Below are 27,220 nucleotides of genomic sequence, written 5' to 3' on the forward strand. Positions count from 1 at the left end.
GGCTCGGGTCATGATCTCACAGTTCGTGAGTTCGAGCCCCGCGTCGGGCTCTGTGCTGACAGCTCAGAGCCTGGAGCCTGCTTCACATTCTATGTCTCCCTCTCTCTCTGCCCCTTCCCTGCTCATGCTGTGTCTCTCTCTGTCTCAAAAATAAATAAACACTAAAAAAAAAACAAAAACAAAAACAAATAGGCATAAATAAAAGTCTGAATCTTAACAACCTTGGATAAAATCCATACTTACGACTTTGAGGAGGTAGCACGGCTGAAAAGGATATCCACCAAAGGAGTCTCCTGAATGCTGAAGCCATCATCACACTCACCTGAACAGGGCTGGTCTTCCAACTCTGACACATACCCTTCACCCTTGTCCTCCTCTTTGGATTCTTGCTGAACCTTCCCCTGAGAATGCCAGGCAACAAAGGAAACTTTACAAAGAGATTTACTATCTGCAAGGTAATTCTACCTGCACGGGGTAAATGAAATCTGACCTTAAGATGAGAAGGGTCAATTATATAAAGCTATAAAAGAAATCATAGAAAAGGTGACTTAACTAGACCTACATCAATGATTTCTTGCTAACAATATGTCTGGAGAACTGCGATGCCATACCCCAAGAAAAAAATGAAAAAGCAATATACTAATTGCTAGATAGATGCTGTATTCTTTTAAAACTGTCAGCATGACATGTGGACCTTAAGTTAACTAGTCTAGTGGATCAGACAATATTAGCGACAATGGCATTCTAAATTTTATTCATTGCTTACTATGAGCCAAGTACTAAGCTAAGAGCTTTACACGAAATGTCTCATTTAGATTTCATAGCAAACCTAAGGTAGAGAAAGCACCATTATTCCATTTACAGCAGAAAAAGCTGAGGTTCTAAGATGTTCACTGACACACCCAAGGTCAGACAGCTAAATGGTGCTAAAACTAGGATTTGAGCCCAGGTAGCTAACTCACTGGAGATAACCTATATGCAGTAACCACTCTGTTCTGCCTCCCTGGACAGAGGACCAATCAGTCAGATGGTTTAAGTTATCCACTTACTTCTTCACTCTCTGTGCGTAGTTGCTGAATTGCACAAACATCTGAGGGAGTTGGAGCCACCTCTGGCCTTCCATCTTCTCCCAGTGACTTCTTAGCTACTAAGGTGTCTACCCAGGCTGAAAACTGTCCGGGCTCTCTACATGGTTCTTCTCCTTCAGTAGCTTCAATTTCCCTTCCCTCCTGTTGTTTGGCACCAGACGAAAGGCAGCAACCTTCACTTGATTCTTTGCTGCTAATGCACAGTGGCTCCATTAAATAAGCTACCTGCAATCATAGTTTATTATTAGATGCATAGGAACACCAATAGAAACGATCATCTACATATTAATAATGTTACATGATTATACTGTGAATGTGACTAAGTTTGAGATGGAAATGGATTAATTCATTCATTCCATCATTTAAAATGTATAAAATATCGGGGCACCTGGGTGGCTCAGTTGGCTGTGTCCAACTTCAGCTCAGGTCATGATCTCGCAGTTTGTTGGTTTAAGCCCCGCATCAGGCTGTGCTGACAGCTCACAGACTGGAGCCTGCCTCAGTTACTGTCTCTCTATCTCTCACTGTCCTTCCTCTGCTTGTGCTCTCTCTCAAAATAAATAAATAAACATTAAAAAAATAATAAAATGGGGGCGCCTGGGTGGCTCAGTCGGTTGAGCATCCGACTTCAGCTCAGGTCATGATCTCATAGTTTGTGGGTTTGAGCCCCATGCCAGGCTCTGTGCTGACAGCTCAGAGCCTGAAGCCTGTTTTGGATTCTGTGTCTTACTCTCTCTCTGTCTCTCCTCCACTCATACTGTATGTCTTTCTCAAAAATAAATAAACATTTAAAAAAATTTTTAAAATAAAATGTATAAAATATCTCATATACACAGACACTGGACTAGTTGCTAGGCACCTAATAGTAAACAAGATAGATATCGTTCTTGCCTCTTCAAGAAGCTTGCGTTCTCATTGTTCACGTTGTGTCAACCGTGATCAATTGGGAGTGGCAGTCTAGAAAAATGCTGAAAATTTTTATCCGCCATGGACAATCCAGATAGAACGAACACAACACAGGAGGTGGATTCTTGCTGATCTTTACCTAGGTTCTCCTGAATGTGTGAAGTTGCCACACAGACTCTGTCCAATTTAGTTTATTGCTGGTGGTAAACCTTAACCAAGGTAATAAGGACACTGCAAAATACTGCCTTCAAGTCACGTTATAAGCTTCAAAAAGAGTCTGGGCATTGCCTCCCATAACTCAGAAAAACAAACTGCAATGCTATTCATAAGGTAGTCCTACACAGACAAATCCCACTTCCTATGACCTTGGGCTTCTAATACCTGGAATCTTAGAACATTCAGCCAAAAAGTACATATTTGGCACACATTTTGTATTAGCACCAAGTGCTAGAGACATAGCCATTAACTTAGTTCTTGCCACTATGGAGCTTTTGTTTTAGTCAACAATATCAAAAGTGGTAGAAATGTGTATGGGTAAGCATTCTCTTAGAAACTTGGGACTTCCAAACTTTGGAAACAATGGCTCCCCATTACCTCAGAAAGAAAGTGGAGCAGATTCTGGCAGCTGACTTGCTCTGCCTCTTCCTGAGATTCCTCACTGCTTCCGTCCCCCACAAGCAGCTCACTAGGTTCTCTCCCTGGGCTGCTTTCCTCTAGTTCCTCAGCCCCTGGCTCCTCTGTTTCTCTCCAGCTTCCCACATCAAGATCCAGACTGGAATCCCATGAGCTGAAGAGGGACCTGCAGTCGTTGCTCAGCTCAGAGTCATTGGGATAGTCTTGCTCTGAATCCAACCAAACCCACTCATGCCCCATCTGTAAATACACAGAAAAAAAATGCATTAAATTCACTCACATCACTGTTTTCAAGACGTTTCCATCTCCAAAGTTGAGTAGAAAGATAAAGGATCAGAAATTTCTTTCTACTCACCATTAGAAAGAATAAAAGCTAGCTGAAGGGAGACAGGAGAGGAAATCTTTGTCATTGGGAATAAAATGAAAAAGCCCCATGTCAAACAGTTAAAATAGTTTAACAAAGGTATTACCCAGTAATTCTTTCTTGGGTTTCCTTATACTCAGGAAGGAAGGAAGGAAGGAAGGAAGGAAGGAAGGAAGGAAGGAAGGAAGGAAGGAAGGAAGGAAGGAAGGAAGGACAAGAGCATAGTTAGCTAGTTGAACAGAATTCCTCTATCCCAAATCACCCTTAAACTCAATTGGAAGGCAATCCATTTGAAAGACAAGAGATACTTTGCTCAGTGTACAGGCATTTTAAATTTATCAACCATTAAATCCTCAAAACATCCTTTAAAATTACCTGAAGCACCCTCCAGATCATATTTATCGCTCACTTCTCAGAATGAGAACTGCAATATCAAGTTTTAAAAATACCCTCCTTCTCATTTACACGATCCTGGTTTTCTTACCCCTTTATCCTCCCTTTTACAAGTTTCAAGAAATCCTTGTCTTCTATATTGCTTGGCCTCTGCTTCCTCATGAATACTTCCTTAAAATAATGTCTGTATTTTAAGGTTTCAACTTTGATCAGATGACTCCTATTCAAATGGCTCCTAAACCTTTACCTTTACTTATGTGTATTCTGGTCTCATTTTTCCATGCATCCAAAAGTCAATTCCCTTCAGGTGCTCTACCACCTGCTTCAACTCAACATTTCTAAAACTCATTATCACTTCCTGAATATCTCCAAAATCATTTGCTCTCCCCAATTACCTTATGCCCGCCATCAACGCTATTTACTTAATCCTCTTTCCTTCTCTGGTATTCAGTAAGCAAACCCACTTCCCCATTTTCATCCACTATTTTTCTCAAAGTTCATCCTCTGTTCCGGAATAAATGTCATAGCCTCGTGGTCAGTGTCTTGATCTTTAATCTAATCTGCTCTGCCAAGCTCACCCATCACCTTCTCTGCCAAGCCAAAGTCTATGTCCTTTAACGGATCTCCTCCACAGTGCTCTCCTAATTTTTAGGGCCTCACTGCTTGTATCACATGCAAGTTTGTAGACTGCTTTGAGAATATACTACAGTTACTTAACCTTCTAACTCCTGGATTGACTGAACTCTTTTCTATCACTTCACAGGAACATATCTTCTACTTCTTGAGCATCATAACAAGCTATATAGTTCAAGCCATAAAGATCCGCAACTTCCAATAACTTTCTTAAACACATCTTTCTTAAGGAGGTTCTACATTCTAGACAATACCCTATGTCTATTTCTTTTTTATTGACCTATTTCTTTATAATAAGGCTCATAACTATTTCGTTTCAGTTATTTAGTAACAAAATTTAGAATAAACTTAGATGATAAATTTGTTAACTCTTACATGGATTTTAGCCTTCAGATAACAATGAATTTATTATTTTTATTTTTTTAAAGTTTAGTTTTTGAGAGACAGAGCATGAGTGGGGGAGGTGCAGAGAGAGGGGGACACAGAACCTGAAGTAGGCTCCAGGCTCTGAGCTGTCAGCACAGAGCCCGACGTGGAGGCTCAAACTCAAGAACCGCGGGATCATGAGCCGAGCCAGTCAGATGCTTACCCGACTGAGCCACCCAAGCACCCCAACAATGACTTTTAAACTACACATAAACCCTACATATAGAAATAGGAAGGAAATAGTATAATGTCCTAAAAATATCATCTGCAAAGACAGTAAACTAGGTAGAACCAATGTCTGAGAAAAAGGTCAGTACGACCTATGTCCATGCTCTAATCTTCTTCAAAAGCAATGCCATGAACAGAACACTGAGAACTTTGTTTTCCCAAACATTCAAGAAAAGCTTAATAAGATTATCCTCATTGCATGATGCAACACTTTAAAACATTATTTCTAAATTCAGTCTTGGTTACTTACCTTCTCCAAGCAGTTGAACAGCTCATATTTATAATACCACTCCCCCCGCAATAATCTCGTTTCCAGAGATGATAAAACAATTATCATGCAGAAAAAAACCCCACAAGTTTCTCATTCGCATACACAGAGAGAACACACCAAAGACTAGGCTTTTCTTTCAGAGTTTATTGTGTATTGTGTACACACACATTTCACAGGTGTTTTTCTGTTTTTGTTTTTTTAAAAAGTCTGTACACTTCACAAGACAGTACAAACTAGCTACAATCTGCTAGCTACACATTAGGACATTAACACAGCCCATGATTTTTGCCCTAAAACAGGCAACTGTGCTACTCCAACTCTCTTGAGAGAGATTTCCCCAGCTCATGTCACATGGCCCAGATGCCTCCTCTTCTGTAACTTCCACTTCTGGAACTGGGCCCACAAGCCCAAGCTCTATCTTGTTTACTTCTACTTCAGGTTCAGCTCAGTGAGGGTACTCTGAAGCTTCACTTTTTCATCTTCATATCTGCTTCAATGGCACAGCGGCGCCCCCTGGTTCCCCCATCCTAGATGACAGGCAGACAAAGAAAGGGAGCATGAGTACAAGTTGCTGAGGAGGTGAGAGAGAAGTTGCAACAATATTGGGGATTTGGTTTCATGGGGAAAGAGGAAGAGAATCAGCAGAAAAATCCAGGATATGAAGGGCATAGATCTGTCTTCCCACAGAGTGGGCTAAAACTTCCTGGCAATAGTTTGTGAGAGGTAATGCAGGACAGAGTATCTTGCTCCTGCCCACTACAGAGGTCACTGGGGTTCACCTGGGGTCCCAAAGAATGACTATTAGTCATCCCACCCAGGCCCCAAACCATGTTCAAAGAAAGAGGAAGAGTAAAAGAAAGGTGGGAGGGTCAGAAAGGGCAGTGGATAGTGAGATTCTTGGCTAACATACCTGTCCAGCTGTTGGTCCCTATAAGAAAGGCCTTTCCTGCAGACTGACCCTGGCACTAGTTCCCTAGCACCTCCTGACAGTTGTTTTCCATGAGATCAGGACAATCAGAAGGCTTCTTTCCATTTGCTGCTCTCTCCCTGCAGCCCAGCTCCTTCCTCTCGTGCAATACTTTGCTGTCTTCAATAGATAAAAGATCCTATTAACCAGCTTTGCAACAGCCAGCCAACTGCTTGGGGATCCACAGTCATTGTTGCAGGCCAATAGGAAAGAAGGGAGATTACAGTGTTCCGTCTGTGGTACAGGCTGAATGAAGCCTGTAGGCAAGATGAATCAGTGAACACTTTTGCTGGGCTAGGCCATTTTTACATTCTTAACATGCAAGGACTCTAAAATTTTAAAAGCTCATGAACACAAGTTGCCTTTGAGGCGACATGAAGAATAAAAATACCACCTTGCATTTGTGTAACACTTTAATTTTTTTCAAGCCAGTTCCATACTTATTGTCTCATTTTATCCTCACAACATCCCTGTGAGGTAGGCTGGACAGGTACCTCGTTATATGAGCTCCATCACACAGATGAGGAAAACAAGGCTCCAACGGATAATCCAGTGAGTTTCAGAACATGTGGTTTTCTAGCCTGATGTTCTTCCGTTACATCATGCCTCAATGCCCCATATGAACACAGAGCCAGAGGATTGTTCAATTTACAGAGGAAAACGATAATTGTTTAGGGCTAGCTTTACTAAGTTTATCTCTAATTCTACCAGCCACTACTATATGTAGTGGTCACTGTTCCTAAGAGCCTTATCTTAAATTGTATAGAGTGTTTGTGTATCAGGCATCAGTCATGCAACTTAATATTAGGGGAAAAGAAAATAATTATGTGCTGGGCATCTGCTGGTATGAGGAACACTTTTTAGAAGCCAGCTAGTAGCGGCTGCTCTGAGCAATCATTTATTTGTAAGAAAAGAATTGGCAAAAGGTGGAGTCAAGAAATGAGGAGTAGATGCATCCTAGATCCTTACCAAGAGTACCTCATTTCAGCCCAGTGAACTCATAAATAGTCCCTACCCAGCCCACACACACACACATGCAGAAAGACAGAAATGCAGAAGAGACAGTTTCTTAATGACCTGAATAAAGAGAAGTTCAAGACACTGCCACGGTCTGCATGTTGGATTTCCCTCTGCCACCCACCCCCAGCAGGAGCTGAGAATTTTTGTGGCAACACCACCCCTTGCAGCCATTCAATACTTACAAAGAGAGAGAGAAGGAAGGCAGGAGAGCCCATGGGGACACTGTCCTGTTAGAGGACAAACAAACACTGATCAGGTTCCACAGAAACTCTCAGCCACAAGCACCCCAAACCTCAGGACAGAGACACAAGCACCACATACACAAAGACAAAATTAAAAAAAAACTCAAGAACAAGAGGAAAGAGAACCAAAAGCAGTCTGGCCATTATGCGTCTGGAACAGGAACGGATGGTCCCCGATTGCTGCAAGTCATTTTCCCCACCATGCAAGCACTCACGTAGAGAAACTAATAATTCACTCATTCAGCTCACAATTTCTTGTATGACTGGGCCCTTCAGTCACAGCAGGTTTCTTCAATGTTTGGATAAGTGCAAACCACCACCATCTTAAGATGTACATATGTCTATACACCACTGGAATGTAGCAGCCCAGCAGTTACCAAGTAGCAAGTAGTAACATAAGGCTCCTTAGATGCTTCAGACTTCTAGCACTGGAACACTGGCATACAAGGCTCCTTCTTGGTCTCCTCACCTTCTCTGAAGAATCCTGTTTGCGGGTAGAATCTCTCCCTCGAAGACTTTTAGCACTGATCCCAGACTCAGATGTCTGCATAATCAACTGTGTGGCGAGGAATTGCTACAGGGAAAAGAAACAGGGTTGGCCCCAAGATCTGAGCCAGTATGGAAGAATTCAGACACTTCTGGCTTGTAAACAGGATTTCATGTAGTACCCTTTTGCAAATAGCATTCAAACAACTTCTCAACTGATTACAAGTTTTGCATTTCAGGTTTTAATTCTAGTTACATATGCTAAAGGAACTAAAAATGCTAAATATCTATAACCTTTTTTAAAATATTAATACTTGAGGGGCGCCTGGGTGGCGCAGTCGGTTAAGCGTCCGACTTCAGCCAGGTCACGATCTCGCGGTCTGTGAGTTCGAGCCCCGCGTCAGGCTCTGGGCTGATGGCTCAGAGCCTGGAGCCTGTTTCCGATTCTGTGTCTCCCTCTCTCTCTGCCCCTCCCCCGTTCATGCTCTCTCTCTCTCTGTCCCAAAAATAAATAAACGTTGAAAAAAAAAAATTTTTTTTTTAAATAATAAAATATTAATATTTGAGAGAGAGAGAGAGAGAGAGGGAAAGAACAAGTAGGGGAGGGGCAGAGACAGAGGGAGACACAGAATCTGAAGCAGGCTCCAAGCTCTGTCCAAGGTGTCAGCACAGGGCCCGACACGGGGCCTGAACTCCCAAGCTGTGAGATCATGACCTGCACCAAAGTCAGATGCTTAACCTACTGAGCCACCCAGGCGCCCCTAAATACACATAACTTTTTTTTGGCCATCATACAAAATAAATATCTCTTAAGAATGAGAAAGAGAAAAAAACTTGAACCAAAAGTCATTAGGCAATTTACTTTAGCAGACAATAGACAGATAACATCCCTTGGAAGCCCAATATCCCAAAGGGTGTCTGGTAATACTACTATAGAAGTCGATTATCCATGATGGAAAGAATAAACTATATCCTGTTTACTATGTACACACTTGATATAATTTTTAAAAAGGTGTTTACCATTTTATAAATGAATTATTTAAAAACTTCAGGAAACTGAAGTTATTTGCCCAAGGGAGAATATTCTCATAACTCTTTTACCAAGCCAACATGAGAAAACCAACATGAATCCAGCAAGAATAAAATTTTATGTTCCTAATTGTGTCCCTGATGAATATTCTATGTAAAAGCCACAGTACCCTTTCTTGACATCAGTATCAACCCTTCACCTGAATATTTTCATTTCATCCTTGCTAAAATACTAAAGATCCTCAAAGTACCTGGATCTGCTCTAAGACATCTCGCTGCATTTCTACTGCCATATGATAGACATCATGGTCTGAGCTATTATACATTACAGCATTCTGGAACATCAGCATAATGTCACGCTGAAATTCAGCTGTGCTGCGAATCAGTCCATTTTCAATGTTTTTCTTAATAGTTGACAAATCCATAGGCCTAAAAAAAAAAAAAAAAAACAAAAAAAAACAAAAACAGATAAATGGAGGAGAAGAGGACCCAAATGGATCTGAATATATTATTACCATATACATCTTCTCATATATACCCTTAGTCTTAGCTACCAGGACTCAAATACTAACCCCCTCACCCCAAAATATGCACTTAATCCAAAAACCAAAGTTAATCTATACAGTAAGTATTGGCTGGGAAAGGTAATAAAGGGGGTTCTTTTAGACTATCTTTGGTGATCCAGCCACTGAAATGATTAGCTTACCACCTGGTTACCTTTACTCACATCAAAAACATTTGCTTTAAACTTACTGTCTAAAGCAAAAATCCATTAAGACTAAACAATTTACAATTCAGGCAAGTCAGTATGCTGAATGGATCATGGCTTACCTCTGTACAATGCTATGGTAGCCAGGTGCTATATCATCTGTAACAGGCTGCAGGAAGACATTGGCATATCTGTCCAAAAAGAGTAAGGTGCAATTACTTACTTATCCTTCAGAAGCAGGTGAGGGAACATGATTTAAGTAGCTAAAGGTTGTAAGAGCCAATGCCACCAATCCCATATAAACCTACTCAGACTCTTCTCTAGTCACAAACATGCAGGAGGAATAGGAGAAAATGTTCCTACTGACTGGTAAAGCTCACTCACCTATGATTAGCTGCAGCTCTCCATACAAGCATGATAGCTTTCTTCCAGATTTTCTGTGCCTGAATAGCTTCTTGATCCTCACTACAGACAGAGCTGAAATAAAAGAAGAGAGTCCCATCAAGCATAAGTCAAAATAAAGAAAAAAAAAAAAAAAAAATCCTCATCATTTCTTGTCCACTATTAGTTCCAGACCAAGAAAGAGAAGATGAAAAAGTAAGACTCTCTCACTTCTCACCTTCACTATCTTGACCTCAAAGAAGAATCTCAGATACTCACAACTGTGAAGAAGCAGGGCTGCTGGGGATGGAGTCTGCCAGTGTATGGGACTGCAGCGTAGCATTGTGTATGCTAAAGCCATCATCACTCTCGCTCACAGGGGGTTCATTATCCATTTCTGACAAATAGCCTTCTCCTTGATCTTCTTCCTTAGCCTCCTCGAGGCTGGCCGCTTCACTGACTCCATCTTCCTCCTCATCCTCACCTGGGGCATCCTTAGACACAGTGTGCTCCGGTCAACAAATGCAAGCAAAGCTATCCAGCAAAGTGTCATTAAACATGATCTTTTGGGTTAGATCAGTTCTAGAAAATGGCCTCACACTGTTTCCTGACTGAGCTCTCTATCACTTATACTACCATCTACTTACACTAACTGATCAAGTTTAATTTAGAACCTGGACAAAGAAGAAGACCCAGGATCTTTTTAAAAGGAAGAAAAAAAAAAGCTACTTACTTAAGACTAAGCTAAGAGGCGTTCCTTCTTTCCCCTTGCTCTTGAGAGGAACTCTGACCCTGGGTACAAAGTTATCAAAAATAGTTTTTATTTTGTGTCTCATCTGATGGAGCAAGCTCACATCGCATCACTTTAAATGTTTATTACTGTTTATAACTACTTTAGTAATTCTAAAAAGAAAACTCTGGATAACTTTCTTTGGATAGAGTAATAATTTGATTTCTTGTATGTTCTCCCTGACTCTGGCATCCCTATTTACTCCAAATCACTCTGAGGTATCAAAGTTTCTTTGCGCATTATAAATGCAAAAGAAAGCTCTGTGTGAAATTCACATATTCTTTCAGATGGGAAGCACATGTGGCCACAGTACTGCCAGTATGCCTGACTGTCCACTGCAACTTTTCCCCACGCAACTCCTTTAACCAGTCTCATCTCAGAAAAAAAGATGCACGTTCACTGAAATTTATTACAAAGGTAGTGCTATTGGGAAATCTAGTCACACAGCAAGAGGAATAAAGAAAAGTCTGAAATACCTTTATCTGGCTTCCAAAAATAGTCCCTGATTCTTCTTTCAATGAGTCTGCAGAGGAGAGAAAGACTACCTGAAGATTTTTCCACCTTAGCCTTCCCCTTCCTATGGACAATAATCCCCTGCAGCTCTCCTTTCCATGCTGACCTATTCTACCTCCTCTACTTGCCCACAACCCACAATCCCTCAAGAAGCCTAAGCAAAGGATTTCAAGTTAGTTACAGAGTTCAGATTTCCTGGGCTTATTATTTACCTGACATTTCAAACTTGTGCTGAGTCTCTGCCTCTAAAGGATCTTCAATGGGATTTGAGCCATGTGATGGAGACAACATGCTTTCAGGGGATGCCTGAAGACCAAAAAGAATACATACCCTAAATACTGATACATCACTTCAGCTACAGAAGTTTATTTTTTCAATGTTCATTTCTTTTCAAGAGAGAGAGAATGAGCAGGGAGGGGAAGAGAGAGAGGGAGATATAGAATCTGAAGCAGACACAGGGCCCAAACACATGAACTGCAAGATCATGACCTGAGCCAAAGTCACATGCTTAACCGACTGAGCCACCCAGGCACCCCCAGAAGTTTATTTTTTAATGATGAGACTACAGAAGAAACTCTTAGTCCTACCCACGTAAAAGGAATCTAATGGTCACCTTACAAGGAACAGGATAAGCATATATAGCAATGATCACACCTACAGACTATGGCCACATCAACCATGTGACAATTCAGGAATGCAACAGGAAAACCAAAGGCCTAAGCATCACTTTTTTTTTTTTTTTTTCAACGTTTATTTATTTTTGGGACAGAGAGAGACAGAGCATGAACGGGGGAGGGGCAGAGAGAGAGGGAGACACAGAATCGGAAACAGGCTCCAGGCTCTGAGCCATCAGCCCAGAGCCCGACGCGGGGCTCGAACTCACGGACCGCGAGATCGTGACCTGGCTGAAGTCGGACGCTTAACCGACTGCGCCACCCAGGCGCCCCAAGCATCACTTTTTTTTAAACGTTTATTTCTGAGAGAAACAGAGCGTGAGAGGGAGAGGGGCAGAGAGAGAGGGAGACACAGAATCTAAAGCAGGCTCCAGGCTCCGAGCTGTCAGCACAGAGCCTAACGTGGGGCTCAAACTCATGAACTGCGAGATCATGACCTGAGCCAAAGTCAGACGCCCAACCAACTAAGCCACCCAGGCACCCCTTAAGCAGTCACTTCTTACCTAAAGTATAACCCTCCATCCTCCCAGGTCGATTTTATTTACTTATTTTTTTTTTTAATTTTTGAAGCTTTTCTTTAAAAAAAAAGTTTGAGGGGTGCCTGGGTGGCGCAGTCGGTTGGGCGTCCGACTTCGGCCAGGTCACGATCTTGCGGTCCGTGAGTTCGAGCCCCGCGTCGGGCTCTGGGCTGATGGCTCGGAGCCTGGAGCCTGTTTCCGATTCTGTGTCTCCCTCTCTCTCTGCCCCTCCCCCATTCATGCTCTGTCTCTCTCTGTCCCAAAAATAAATAAACGTTGAAAAAGAAAATTAAAAAAAAATAAATAAATAAAAAAAAATAAAAAAATAAAAAAAAAGTTTGAGTAAGAGAGACAGTGGCCATGAGCAGGGGAGGGGCAGAGAGGGAGAGAGAGAGGATCCCAAGCAGGCTCTGCACTGCCAGCGCAGAGCCCGATGTGGGGCTCTAATCACGAACTGTAAGATCATGACCTGAGTTGAAACCAAGAGTTAGACACTTAACCAACTGAGACACCCAGGCGCCCCTAATATTTATTTATTTTTGAGAGAGAAAGAGAGCTCGCACACATGCAAGTGGAGGTGCAGAAGGAGGGGAGGGAGGGAGGGAGGGAGAGAGAGAGAGAGAGAGAGAGAGAGAAAGAAAGAGAGAGAGAGAGAAAGAGAGAGATTGATTCCCAAGCAGGCTCTGCTGACAGCACAGAGCCAGAGCCACAGCTAGGGCTCAGTCCCAGGAATAGTGAAATCATGACCTGAGCCAGAATCAAGAGTTGCCTGCTTAACCGACTGAACCATCCAGGTGCCCCTCCCAGGCCAATTTTAAATACCTCTGTCTTCACAGTTGTAAGTGGAGTCTCATCGCCTTTCCCACCGGAAACATCTGCTTCAGCAATCTCTCCTGGGGCAATGTTTCTTGGTTCCTCATCTAAGTCCTGACTTCTGAGTTCTGGTGGCTCCATACTTGTGGCTGGAACAACTCCAGCTACTATTTCAGGACCTGAGATGCCTTGCTCTGGTTCTGCAGGTTCCATTTTAATCTCAACACTGGGCTCCCTGATGTCCACCAGTTCATGGATTCCTTTGTTTTCGGTTTCCTCAAAGTCCAGCCTTTCTTGCTTGACTGTCATCTCCGGTGCAGGGAGAGATACTGGCTTGTCCCGCTCCTGCTGGATAGGGTGCTCCCAGGGGCCAGGCAGGGACTGGGGATCATCATTCTCTTCACAGAATGACAGTGCTGCTTCTACTGCTGCCACATCCAGCACTTCAGGATGATCATCTACCTGTCCCATAATACATACACTGTTGAAGTCAAAGAAAGAAGCCCAAGTCCCTCAATTCTGTTAGCACCAAATGAAATGACCTCAATCTATAGCTTCTCTCTCCATCTTCTCCATGTAGCAGATGCAACCAATGGGCAGGCACCTGTCCTATGCAAACCAATAACACAGGGATGGCTGCGAGAGGACTAATGTGAGCACCAAAGGGCTTGGGACTATGGAGATGGAGATGGGCAGAAGCAGGAAAAATGTTTATGTACCTACAAGAAGCAAGGAGAGGGTGAGGAGAGAAGCCTATGTAGGACTGATGAGAGATTCTTTTGGGCTCTGTGAATAGTTACCTTGTCCTCAATGATGGCAATGATGTCTCCAACGGTCTCAAAGTCCAGCTCTTCACCTGTGTAGGACACAGCAATATCCATCTTCTCAGCCAAATCTAAATCTTCCTTCCCATCTATGCTGGGAGGCTTTGATCCTCCAGGAGCCTCGGCTACCCCTGATCGGAAACACTCTTCTTTGATAGAATTGATGATCATGGAGATTTCATTGCTATCCATGGAAACAGTCACAGTATGTGGATCCCCCACAGCCTCCATGGGGACACAGGTGTCAGGCTGACTCACTGAATAACAGGAAGAGAAAAGAATTTCAGAAGCTTAGCTAGTACCAAGTGACCACCTGGAGATCAACCAAGGCTATAGACAGATATCAAGTACCCACACACTTAAACTCAAAAAGTTACCTTAGATCTACATCTGCCTATGTTTTTTGGTTCTCACTTTTATCTAGAAAGTAGGGTGAGCACACATTCTCAAGCCTACTCATATGTGTACACTTAGCCCCTTTCCCCCAACACATAAATGCCCGCCCACATCTTTTCATTCTTGTTTTTCTAAGGATAGAGATGTCCATGGAGAACAGGACAGAAGCATCTGAATTGGAGATGATGCTCTTGGTCAGCTTTCTCTAACTGAAGCTCGAGATGAAATTTTGGACCTAGTGGCTGCTCAGGGCGTGGGTCAGGGACGCACCTGGAGCTACACTCTCAGGAGTGGAGACAGCCGGAGCAGAGGATGGTGCTGGCAGCGCAGGCATCATGACAATGGTAGCCTGGGACACAGACTCTACAGGGGGTGGCACAAGTTTAACTGGAGGTTCACTGGCAACAGTAGTGAAGGAAGCAAGAGGAGTGGTGAACTGTGTAGGACCAGCTTCTAAAAGCCGGGAAAGAGTAGGAGCACCTAACAGACAAAGAGGTACACAAAATGAGGTAAGAGGAAAGCACATGAATACGAAGCAAGAGCCACTTTAAGACTCAACCAAGAAAAGTTTTAGTCTCAAAGGATGAAAGGAACTCTTCTTTAAGTAAGCTCATTATCTATTTCCTTACTTTTTCCAAGCTTTCTAATAAAGATCTTCTTCCAAGTTAGGAATAAACCAAAATACTAGAACACACAGGGTGTATGAAAAACGGGTGGAAATTTCTCACTGGAAGAAAATCAAACAATAACAACAAAACCACGAAAAACTGGTATGAATAAATCTGTCACTTCTGCTTCAGTTAAGCATGCTGTAAACCACCCAAGTTCAACACCATTCAAATATCAATAACTGAGGTTTGAGATTTTGTAAAGCTTTTCTCTTTGCTTTACTTTTTCTATCTCACTCAATTCTCTCAACATCCTTGTAAAGTACATTATGTTGCAATTAATAAAAAAGCAAACTGGAGCTCAAGAGTTAAGTCATCTCGCCAAGGTCACAAAATCAGTAATGTAGGAAGCCTGAGACTCAAGTCCAGTTCTCTGGCTCCAAATCTTGATCCCCTATACTACAGCCTCAGATATCTCTAGCGCCTTTCCATAATTTTGCAAGCCCCAGAGAAGCAGCTTCACTACTAACTTCACTATTCTTCTCATCATTATCTATGCTGTGGTCATCCAGAGATATTACTATTTAGAAGACAGAATGGATTTACAATCTGGGGCACTATGTGGTTTAACAGGTAAGGTAGCTCCAAAAAAAGTTGGGCTTTACATCTAGGATTGACAGTTGCTTATTATCAGAGGCTAGAAACCAAAGATAGTCAATACTAAGATTAACATCTTTGAAGTAAAGTAGATAATGGAAAAGTATTGACTTACCTGAGGCAGCAGGGGAGGCTGCAACAGTGTTGGGTGTTTGCTGCATCTCCCCACCATGTATCATGGGAAGAACCCCGCCTACCTCCAGGAGGACACCTGTACTGTTCAAGTGGCCAGAAGCCACAGCCATTTCACTCTCACTGACCTATTAGGGAAGAACAGAGGTGAAGGATACACTCAAGCTTTCCTTTACTACCACTTCCCAAAAAAGCTTCAGCAGTTGACCAAACTTCATGAAGTTAATATCCATAGAGAATAATTTCAGACACAAGGGAAGCTCTACTTTTTAAAACTTATTTGACAAGAGTTCTCTGTAGAAGAGAACCAAAACAGATGTGATTTCAGATAACTCAGGACCCGAGGATACTATCAACTTATTGGTTTTTTGTTTCTGTTTTTGTTAAGTTAACATTTAATTAGGAGATCTCTTTCTCTTTTGAACTTTTTTTTTTCCATGTCGTATTTTAGGTCCCAGGCACTCCCTTCCAAAGTACTAAATCACCACAGCTCTCAAACACCCACAGAAGTCTCCATACCAGTCTGGGGCTAGTAGGCAGGAGGCTGCCCTTCTTCAAGAGCTCTGACAGCAGAGGGGAGGGGGGTGGAGTTGCTTTCTGTCCAAGCATCTTTTTCTGGGGTGAATCATCTGTTACTGGGGTCATGGGGGCTTCTAAGGGTGCAGAGCCTGGAGGAAGGGTGTCAGGAATCCCAGGAAACGAGGTGACTGGGGTACTCGGCAAAGTCCCAGGGGTTACCTAAGAGACAACAGAGAACCTTTATCTGACTTCTCATACTCTGGAAGGTTCCCTACTAATCTGGATGGGTTAGTGTGTCTAACTATTACTTTATTAGTCCTGAGTGTAACTGCCCAGAACCCTCTATCCCTCCTGCTCTCAGCCATATGTTTCTTCCAGGTTTCTCTGTTCCACCCAAACTCACAGTGACCCAAACATTCCACCCAACCTGCCTTTTACAAACTCCTTAACCACTACCAATATTATATTTATAAGAACACTATCCCTCATTTCAGCAGAAATTTTAAAAAACTAGTTTACTTACAAACAACTTCTTATTTTACCTATCTCTCAAAAGGTCAAAAGGCTCAACATTTTTAGGTCCATCCTTATCTTAAGAGCACAGAACATGGTAAATTAAGTCTCTGGCCTTCAGACCAAGAGAGGAAATTGCCTCTAGGCCAAAAGTGGTTTCCTCATCACTCAGCTCTCTGCTGGCTTATTGCCCCTTTGCTGATCAATTCCTGCAGATGAAAATATACTCACTCCAGAGGTGGCCTCTTCCATAGTGGTTGTGGTCAAGTCTCCAAGTGGATAATCACCTCCTGGGGAGGCAGAATCTATAGGAGAGCGGACCATCACAGTGGGTAATCTCCGAGGGGGTGTCTTTACTGCTTGACGAGCTAAAACATAAAAAGCAACAATTTTTAAGTTTTCAAGATTAAATAAACGAAACTGGTCACTACTCTGCTATTACATAAAAGACGAATAGGGACGTTGCCTAATTAAAGCAGCATTCTCCTTGTGGGAGACAGATACCTCTTTTTTAAAAGTTTATTTAAGTAATCTCTACACCCAACATGGGTCTCAAACTCACGGCCCTGAGATCAAATGTCAAATGCTCTCCCAACTAAGCCAGCCAGTCACCATGAGACAAGCAACTTTTTAAGACTCATTTTTCCTAAGCATAATTCTCACCCTAAGCAAACCCACTGAACTATCTCATAGGTTCTTGGAATAGGAAGGTGGCTTAAACATCCTTCAATATCCTCTTCAACAACTTATTATTACGATTTTGTTTTTAATAAGAGAAAAGACCTCACTGGCTCAGAGCTAGAGCTACAAATGCTTATATTCTTATCCAATGACTGGGCTATTCTTAATCTTCTTATAGAGCTTTGCTTCCTAAAAACTTAATTATATTCAACATCTATATTATCAAGCCTTCGCGTCCTAAAAGGACCCTAAGTCTAGTGAGAACAGAGCAGAGCTCATTTTCCAAGAGTTTCTTCCTGGATATAAAGGGATGTTTTTATTGTGGTAAAAAAGAAGAGGACATAGATAAGTGCACAAATAAAATGGAATTAGTGGATTCTATGTTACAATATAGTCTTCAACTGTTATTAACATGCAGTACTGTATATATAGTTAACTGCTAAAGGGAGTCAGGAGGAGGTTCCATTTACCTTGATATGCAGCATCTGTAGCCTTCCTCTTTACTTCAGCCTCCTCTTCCTCCAATTTCTTTTTCCTAAAGCGGGAAGTAAGGGTAAGATCCTAGCCAGCTCTAACTCCTCCACAGGTCATAACACCCTCACAAAGAAATTTCTGCCAGGCTAGCACTCTATGGAGGAAAGGCCTAAAAAGGAATACTTCTCAGCAAAACAGGAAATTTTTAGTGTACTGCCTAACTACCAGCTCTTCATTCAGGCAAACTAAAGCCACTTTTAAGTTAAAATTAAGTTGTATCTTCACACTGAAATATTCCACATTATTGTCTACAACTCATTCTCCCCTCCCAGCTACCAGGCCATGGGGCAGCTTTTCCCTTCCAGAATCACTCAAGACTAAAGGGATGGCAGATGGAGGAGATAAGCCAGAATACTTGAGGAGAAAAGGGGTAAAAACAGAGGAAGGTATACAGAAGGAAGAACAATATAATATAACCCACATCACAATGTCATTGCAAAGCTCATCCAGTCTGCTGTCCATGTGCCCAGCTTGAATTAGTTCTGCATCTCTTTTCAGCCGTCTAGAAATAAAGAGAAATGAGTTAACTGGGTCTTTTAATCTATTATTTAAAAAATTCTGACCAGTACCAAAAGTCAGCCCCTTCGGTTTCTCCCAACCATTTGGCATTCCCTCTGCTAAGTACCTATATTTTTCTTGGGTTTCCTTTATCACTTTCTTTAGTTCCTCAACTCGTTCAGCAGTCAATTTCCGAACAATGACATCTTCAACAGTTTCTACCACTTCGCCCTTTTCACCCCTTTTCCGTCTGCAGAAAATTTCAAAACAAAAACGCACATTTGCATAAAAGAACATTTGTTCCCACTCCCACTTGCTTTCTTTGAGCCTCTCCACCATCTAACCATAGATAACTTCTGCTCTATTTTTATCACCCAGTAATATTAATAATATAAATATATTATTTATATATTATAATCACATATTATAAATTTATATATATTTAAAAATACTTATTTATATATATAAGTATATTATATATATATTTATATATTATAAATAATATAAATAATATAAAACTGACAGGATTCCTCAGTAAACATTCTCCACTAAAGAGATGTGGCTTGAACACCTGGCTTTGTACTCACTTTGGGGTCTCAGTGGTCTCTAGAAGCTCTGAGTACTGGGAAGCACAATGCTATGAAAAAAAAGTAAAAATATGATGAACAAGCCTGGAAAGGAACGATCTTTCAAAGTTTCAACATCTCAAACTAAGGCTTGCAAAGAAGAGCTATATGTAAGATGAGTGGTCTCTAGAAGGGCAAATACTTTGCAGTCAAATCAGTTCAAAATACTTAGTACCAGGACATAGAACAGGGAGTCTTCTAACCTAGAATTTATATATGCAAGGAAAAGCAACCCAATAGCCAATATGTATAGTTAACATCTACTGAGTAGTTACCACATGCAAGGTATTGTGCTATACGCTTTACTGGTATTGCCTCAACTAAATCTTTACAAGAATCCTGAAGTACCTTTTATCTCTATTTTACAAATGAGACAACTGAGAATCATGGTCTAAAGAGTCTAAGTGAAGTCATAGTAAACTCAGATCTTTCTAACTCTCAAGCTTGGACCCTCCTTACCTGTTAGTTACACAACAAGAAAAGTTTATAATATGAACATACATGGGTAGACTGGCCAACAGTGGGGAAAAAAGGAAACAGTATTCTCAACTCTTCTCTCTTTGAGGTATAAAAGACTTGTGATTAAAGAGTAAGGCCTGGAAGGGAATGCATTTCACGTCTCTAAGACTGCTCTAAAAGAGCACTTGCCATTTGCACCTACATGGATGGAACTAGAGGATATTATGCTAAGTGAAATTAGTCAGAGAAAGACAAATATCATAGGACTTCACTCATATGAGAACTTTAAGAGACAAAACAGATAACCATAAGAGAAGGGAAACAAAAATAATATAAAAACAGGGAGGGGAACAAAACATAAGAGACTCTTAAATATGGAGAACAAACAGAGGGTTACTGGAGGGGTTGTCAGGGGGAGATGGGCTAAATGGGTAAGGGGCATTAAGGAATCTACTCCTGAAATCATTTTTGCGCTATATGCTAATGTGAATGTAAATCAAAAAACATAAAGTAAAAAACAAAAACAAAAACAAAAAAACTCACAGGAAAAAATAAATAAATAAAAAATAAAAGAGCACTTGCTTGGGAACTTACTTTTTGAGAGAACCAGTCTGGAGGGCGGCCAGGTTCTGCAAAGGGCTTGATTGCTCTGCTAACTGATACCCTACACAAAATGAGAAAAGCCTATTACACACTAAATAGAAAAAAAAGGGGGCAGGGGTGGGGGTTGAGGGGAAGCTATGCTAATAGTTCAAGGTTTGGAGTACAAAATTTAGAATAAATTGCCACCAGAAAGTATTCTAGAATATGTGACTATGGAAAATGACACAACTACTTTAAAATCATTTAGAGGTAAAGAATCATTGTGAAACCGTTCTCACAGGTGATATATTTCCTGGCTGAAGTGAAGGTATTAGTCTAGTACATCATCATTTCTGTTCATTTGAGAAAGTATTTTCATGTTGATTTTGGCTCTTTTAAAGAGATCTGTCTTTTGAAAATCAGTTTGTAATATATTTCAGACTAAAAAGTTATCTTTTAGGGTGCATGGGTGGCTCAATCAGTTAGCGTACAACTTCAGCTCAGGTCATGATCCCACAGTTTGTGAGTTTGAGCCCCGCATCAGGCTCTGACAGTAAGGAGCCTGCTTGGGAGTTCTCTCTTTGGCCCTTCACCACTTCCACTCTGTCCAAATGAATAAACGTAAAAAAATTTTTTTTCTAATAAAAAAGTTATCTTTTGATCCACTAATACAACTCATAGGAATGTAATATAAAAAAATAACCTAACAGGGGTGCCTGGGTGGTTCTGACTCTTAGTTTCAGCTTAGGTAATGTTCTCAGAGTACCATGAGTTGGAGCCCCACGTCAGGCTCTGTACTAGTAGAGTGCAGTAGAGGCCCCCTCTCTCTGCTCCTCCCCCACTCACACTCTGTCTCTCTCAAAATAAACTTTAAAAAAATAGTAATAATCCAACAAAAAAGCAACTACCAAGAAGAAAGCATGATGTGGACTTGATCAGAACAGCAGTTAAGTTTTTCCTAAATGCCTGCAAGGGATTTAACTTATGGCATTTCACCTCAACAAAACATTAAATAGACCATAACAATAATTATAAAATGTATGTAGCAAAAAGAAACATATGTACTACATAATATTAAGTGAAAAAATGACACAAATTTCGGCTATCATGTAATCAAGCAATCTTTTAAAAAGTTGTAGATAGGGGCGCCTGGGTGGCGCAGTCGGTTAAGCGTCCGACTTCAGCCAGGTCACGATCTCGCGCTCCGTGAGTTCGAGCCCCGCGTCAGGCTCTGGGCTGATGGCTCAGAGCCTGGAGCCTGTTTCCGATTCTGTGTCTCCCTCTCTCTCTGCCCCTCCCCCGTTCATGCTCTGTCTCTCTCTGTCCCAAAAATAAATAAACGTTGAAAAAAAAATAAATAAATAAATAAACAAATAAATAAATAATAAAAAGTTGTAGATAAAAAGACAAACAGACAGAAATAAAAACAAGACTAGAATGGGATCACAGTGGTATGCAAAGGGGCTTTAATTGTGTCTATGTTTATTTCTTTAAAAGGATGTGAAGAAAATATGACAAACTATTAAGATTTATTAAATCCAGGTACTGGATACATGGATATCCTATCTTATTCTCCACACTATATGGTTAAAAAACTACATAACTTTATTTTTTTTATTTAAAAAAAAAAATTTTTTTTTTTAACGTTTATTTATTTTTGAGACAGAGAGAGACAGAGCATGAACGGGGGAGGGTCAGAGAGAGAGGGAGACACAGAATCTGAAACAGGCTCCAGGCTCTGAGCAGTCAGCACAGAGCCCCACGCGGGGCTCGAACTCACATACCGCGAGATCGTGACCTGGCTGAAGTCGGACGCCCAACCGACTGCGCCACCCAGGCGCCCTAAAACTACATAACTTTAAACAGAAAAGTTTTTTTTCAATTTGTGTTGAGATAATGGTATCACACAGCTCTTTTCCTTTATAATATTGTTATTATGATATTGTTATATGGATAGCTATCAACAAAAAATAAAGTTCGATACATAATTTACACCTTGTACCAAGAAAAGCCCCAAATGAACTAAAGATTTAAATGTTTAAAAAAATTTTAACTAGGGGCACCTGGGTGGCTGTCAATTAAGCATCAGTTAAGGACTAAGTTAATCCCTGCTTGGGAGTGTCTCTCTCCCTCTCTTTGCTCCTCTTGCGCACCTGTTCATGCGCGCTCTTGTGCTCTCTCAAAATAAATAATTAACATTAAAAGAAATTTAACCATGGAAGTATGAGAAAAAATCATAGAATTATTTTATAATCTCAGACTAGAGAAGAACTTTCTAAATAGGTCACAAAATCCAGGACCTGTCAAAAAAAAATTAATAAACTAAGTGTATTTTATTTATTTATTATTTTTTTTTTTAATTTTTTTTTTTTAACGTTTATTTATTTTTGAGACAGAGAGACAGAGCATGAACGGGGGAGGGTCAGAGAGAGGGAGACAGAGAATCTGAAACAGGCTCCAGGCTCTGAGCTGTGAGCACAGAGCCCAACGCGGGGCTCGAACTCACGGACCGCAAGATCATGACCTGAGCCAAAGTCGGCCGCTTAACCGACTGAGCCACCCAGGCGCCCCTAAACTAAGTGTATTTTAAAAGTCTTAATGTAAAAATATTACCACAAGAAAAGACAATGGCACACTGGTTTTTAAAAAAATGCATCTCATAGCTCAAACAAATGGCTAATCTCCCTAGTATGTAAGGAGCCCTCTCCCAAGTAATGAGAAAAGACAAATAATCAAGAAGAAAAATGGAAGAAGGCACCTTACAAAAAAAGCACTATAAACAGCTCTTTAACACACAAAGATATTCAACCACACTCAACATGAGATAAATGTAAATGAAAAATATAAAAATATGAGAACCATTTCTCACCTTTTATAATATTGTGAAAGATCGAACCAAAAAACAAGCATTGTGATATATCACCAAAGGGAATATAAATTGAAACAATTGGAGTAGGTCAATTTGAAATATTTATCAAATTCTGTATCATATATTCTTTGACCCAATAATCCTATTTTTATTTTACATACAAATATGCAAAGTCATATTTGTATTAGGAAATGTCCATCAATAGAATACCAGGTAAATAAATTACAGTTACCTTTATCACAATACCACACAGACACTTAAGAAAAAACAGAATGAGACAGAGCTTCACATACACTAAGTTACAGAAAAAAAGACAAGCAACAGCAAGGTAAAGAACAGTATATATAGTATAAAACCATTTGTGTTTACAAAGTAGGAGGAGAGGGGTGCTTGGATGGCTCAGTCAGTTTAAGTGTCTGACTTCGGCTCAGGTCATGATCTCTCAGTCCCTGGGTTCCAGCCCCATGTCGGGCTCTGTGCTGACAGCTCAGAGCCTGGAACTTACTTCAGATTCTGTGTCTCCCTCTCTATCTGCCCATCCCTCACTCATGCTCTGTCACTCTCCCTTTCAAAATTAAACATTAAAAAAAAAAAAAAGGAGAAGAAAACATGTATTTGCTAATGTATATAAAATCAATGCCAGAGAAACACAAGTAATGAAACTCTAAGAAAATGCTAACACTGGTAGATGAGGTATAGCAATGGAAGACACTGTGTGCCATTCTGAACTTGGAAACTTATGATTTAGTACCTCCAAAAAAAGAAATGCAATTTAAAATTTCAAAGTTTTACTTAAGTATTCTTATACTATTTTTAATTTGTGATTTATCAAATTAGTGTGATGCATTTTGTCTTAGGGTTTACCATTTAATTTGGTTTAAAAACAGCTATTACCTAGGATATCCAGATTTCACCTTTAAAAAGTTATTTGAAGGGCACCTGGGTGGCTCAGTCGGTTAAGTGTCCGACTTTGGCTCAGGTCATGATCTCACAGTTCATGGGTTCAAGCCCCACATCAGGTTCTGTGCTGAGCTCAGAGCCCGGAGCCTGCTTTGGATTCTGTGTCTTCCTTCCTCTCTCTCTGCCCCTCCCCTGCTCATGCTCTCTCTCAAATATAAATAAACATTAAAAAAAATTTTTAAGTCATTTGGAAAATATATAAAGCTGCAGAAATGTTAAGTGTAACCAGCAATGGTGCCTCTGTAGACTCATTTGAACAATTAAAATAGTAGAGATGTGCCACAAAACAAAAATTTGTTTATTAAATAATTAACAGGCTTAAGACAAGTAAAAGGTGTCTTTTGATTCTGAGGAAAAACAAGCAAATGTTAAAAATAAAAACGGGTACGTCCTAGAAGTAAAAAAAAAAAAAAAAAAAGAAAAAAAATTGGAAACCAGAGTCCTTACTTTCTGGTCTCTAAAAAGAAATACTGAGTGCCAAGACAATTTCAACAGGGAAAGAACAGTCTTTTTAACAGAGACTGGAGAGTGAGACAACTGCAAATCCACATATAAAAAAGATCGTCTTACAACCTACAGAAAAATTACTCAAAATGGACCAGAGACCCATATATAGAGAGTTAAAACTATAAAGCTTTGGGGATGCATGGCTGGCTCAGTCAGAAGAGCATGCAATTCTTGATCTCAGGGTTGTGAGCTCGAGCCTCCCACAATGGGGGAGAGATTAAATAAAAACATAAACAAAATAAACCTAGCTTTGAAAACACAGAAGTAAACGGTCTCTTAGCTATGACACCAAAAGCATAAGCAACACAAGAAAAAATAAATTGGACATATCAAAATTAAAAACTTTTGTGCCATAAATTAAACCAATCAAAAAAAAAAAATGAAAAGACAACACACAAAAGAAAAATTTGCAAATTATCTGACAAGCAATTTGTGTCCAGAATATTTACAGATCTTAAAGCTCAATAATAAAAATATAGATAATCCAAAGGATCTGAGCAGACATTTTCCCAAAGACAGACAAATGACCAATAAGCACCTGAAAAGATGCTCAACAACATTAATTATCAGGGATATACAAATCAAAACCACAATGAGATACCATTTCATACCCACTAGCATGACACACATTAAGTGTTGTCAAGTATACAAAGAAAATTCATTGCCTGTGGGAATATAAAGACCATGGGGCCCTTTTATTTTTAAAATTTTTTTAAATGTTTACTAACTTTTGAGACAATGCGAGAGACAGAGTGCAAGCAGCAGAGGGGCAAACAGAGGGAGACAAAGAATGTGAAGCAGGCTCCAAGCTCTGAGCTCTCAGCCCAGAACCCCACGCGGGGCTCTAACTCACGAACCCTGAGATCATAACCTGAGCCGAAGTAGGAGGCTTCACCGACTGAGCCACTCAGGCGCCCTAAAATGGGGCCCTTTTAAAACATAGTTCTGCTATTCCTCAAATTTCATTTATATGAAATGTCCAGAATAGGCCATCTAGAGAGGAAGCAGACGGGGTATTTGCCTGAGGGTGTGTGTCGGGGTGGATGTTACGGAGGTGGAAAGGAGACTGTCAAGTGGCAGCTTAAGGAAGGGATAAGAGACTGCTCTTAAGAGTAATGAAAACGTTCTAAAATTAGTCTGTGGAGATGATTACACAACTCTGTGAATATACTAGGTTACTTTTATGGTATTTGAATTAAATTTCAATAAAGCTGTTAAAAAACAAATACTGCTTAAAGGTTAGTATGATTAACTGTAAGATTGCACCAGTGTAATAAAAAAATACCCAAAAGTTTCTAAGACCCAAGAAAGCAGCCATCTTAGATGCCTTACCAATTTTGATCTCCACTCCTCATAACCGAAGAGGCTAAACAGAGCTTCTCTCGGATGGACCATGGCTCTGTAGGGCCAGTACTCAGCAGCTTGTGTTCTAAAAGGAGAAAAGTCTTAGAGAACAAGCCACCCAGACACTAGTTCTAAGGCCCAAAGTAAGGACTAAAAGCCTAATGCAAAACATCCCGGATTCTAAGAACAAAATGAGTTACTATCACCGAATATTGATTTTCACCTAAGAAAATACCACCACCGAATGATTATTCCATATGAATTGCACTGAATATATGGCAAACCTTTTACTTCTTCAAATGACATGGCTACCGTTTTATTCTAAAAATGGAAGGGGGAAGGTCAGAGTAAGATAAGGCACTTCCCGGAGAGGCCCAGTTTTAACATTTTATTCAAATTTGAACGCAAAGGCTTCTTCCCAGGATTCCGAGCGGCCACCCGCTCCTCCACCCCGAGCCTAGTGCCCTGCCTCCTTCTTAGCATAAACTTGTTTACTTCTCTCAGTACCTCCTCCCCCAAGTAGCTGTCGGGCCTAAAAGACCTTTTCAGTGTATCCAACAGAGGAAAATGGCTGAGACGCAGAAAACGCAGTTTCCCTAGTGGCCGAAAAAACTAACAGTTAAAGTACCCTGTTTCTGTGGGAGATAGAGTACGGGCCTCAAAAACGTTGGTCAGAAAACGAATGGCTTTTGGAGATCAGGCTACTCTGTACGGCTACCGGCATTTCTTCGTCTGCACACCCAAGACTCCAGAGCCCCTTTATCTCTCACCCCGCAGAGCTCCCAAACACACAAAGATTCGCCGAGCTGCTCCTCTCAAATCTCCGCAGCCTCCCTGAAACACAAGACCCTTCGCTTCCGGGCGTCTAGTCGTTGGTCTTCACAGTACGATCGAGCGCAGGTCTTTGAAGACCCTGGGTTCTTAAGCAAATCATTGCACCTGTTCCCTAAGCGCGTGACAGAAATGTGGTGCCTAGTCTCGGGTCTAAGAGGCCTTCCACACAAAAACAGCAGACATACTTACTACCCGTTCCTGTCGCCATCTTGGCCCCGAAGACTCCAACCCCCTCTCAGGGAGGACTGCCTGGTGGGGCTTAAGCCCGGGAACTCTGGGAAATAGAGTCCCGACGCTTGTTCGCGATGCCTCCTGGGAAGCGTAGTCCCAACCTTCAGGACGAGCAAGCTCCCTAAACCAGGTTTTTTGAGCGATCTTAGGAAGCAATGTGCTAAAAAGGATGGCTCTGAAACCTCAGAATTTCCTTTAAGTTTCTTAGAAAAGAAACGCGTGTATCCAAGGAAAAGTGTTAAGCGCGAAAAATTCTAGGCTTTCCCAAATCCAAACTCCGACAGTTGGTAACCCGGACCCGCATGAGCAGGGTAGAGGTCAGACCAGAGCAAACGGTCTAAAAGGCTCCACCGCCCCCTTTG

At 41.0% G+C, this 27,220-nt stretch overlaps 1 protein-coding gene across 11 annotated transcripts; it reads right to left on the bottom strand.

Moving 5' to 3' along the window:
• Positions 1-195: 195 nt before the first annotated feature.
• Positions 196-27,202, bottom strand: LOC123604276 (bromodomain-containing protein 8). Of its 11 annotated transcripts, XM_045490141.1 has the most exons (23): positions 26,817-27,202; positions 25,782-25,878; positions 20,126-20,195; positions 19,034-19,083; positions 18,574-18,696; positions 18,370-18,450; positions 17,885-17,949; positions 16,965-17,101; positions 16,221-16,439; positions 15,685-15,829; positions 14,575-14,784; positions 13,885-14,165; positions 13,094-13,546; positions 11,292-11,385; positions 11,043-11,089; positions 10,056-10,270; positions 9,780-9,872; positions 9,518-9,586; positions 8,938-9,115; positions 7,641-7,745; positions 2,589-2,867; positions 1,050-1,313; positions 196-401 (listed from the first exon to the last, which is right to left on the bottom strand). In XM_045490141.1, exons 1-23 carry the CDS (start codon positions 26,833-26,835, stop codon positions 240-242), a joined length of 3,456 nt encoding a protein of 1,151 aa, XP_045346097.1. In that variant the 5' UTR covers positions 26,836-27,202; the 3' UTR covers positions 196-239. The 11 variants fall into 11 exon arrangements, with proteins under 11 accessions (XP_045346097.1, XP_045346103.1, XP_045346119.1 ...); XM_045490147.1 differs by lacking the exons at positions 196-401; positions 1,050-1,313; positions 2,589-2,867 and adding exons at positions 5,067-5,469; positions 7,112-7,156; XM_045490163.1 differs by lacking the exons at positions 196-401; positions 1,050-1,313; positions 2,589-2,867 and adding exons at positions 5,067-5,469; positions 7,112-7,156 and having other exon boundaries at positions 26,813-26,904.
• Between the last annotated feature and the right edge of the window lie 18 nt (positions 27,203-27,220).

The sequence above is a fragment of the Leopardus geoffroyi genome, chromosome A1 (assembly GCF_018350155.1).
Source record: "Leopardus geoffroyi isolate Oge1 chromosome A1, O.geoffroyi_Oge1_pat1.0, whole genome shotgun sequence".
In the NCBI taxonomy this organism is placed as follows: Eukaryota; Metazoa; Chordata; class Mammalia; order Carnivora; family Felidae; genus Leopardus; species Leopardus geoffroyi.

Excerpts from the sequence above, each read along its gene's own strand:
- LOC123604276 (XM_045490141.1), bottom strand. Across the intron at positions 13,547-13,884 it reads TTGCCATCATTGAGGACAAG|GTAGATGATCATCCTGAAGT; the intron begins GTAACTATTCAC and ends ATTATGGGACAG. Across the intron at positions 9,587-9,779 it reads AGAGCTGCAGCTAATCATAG|ATATGCCAATGTCTTCCTGC; the intron begins GTGAGTGAGCTT and ends CTTTTTGGACAG.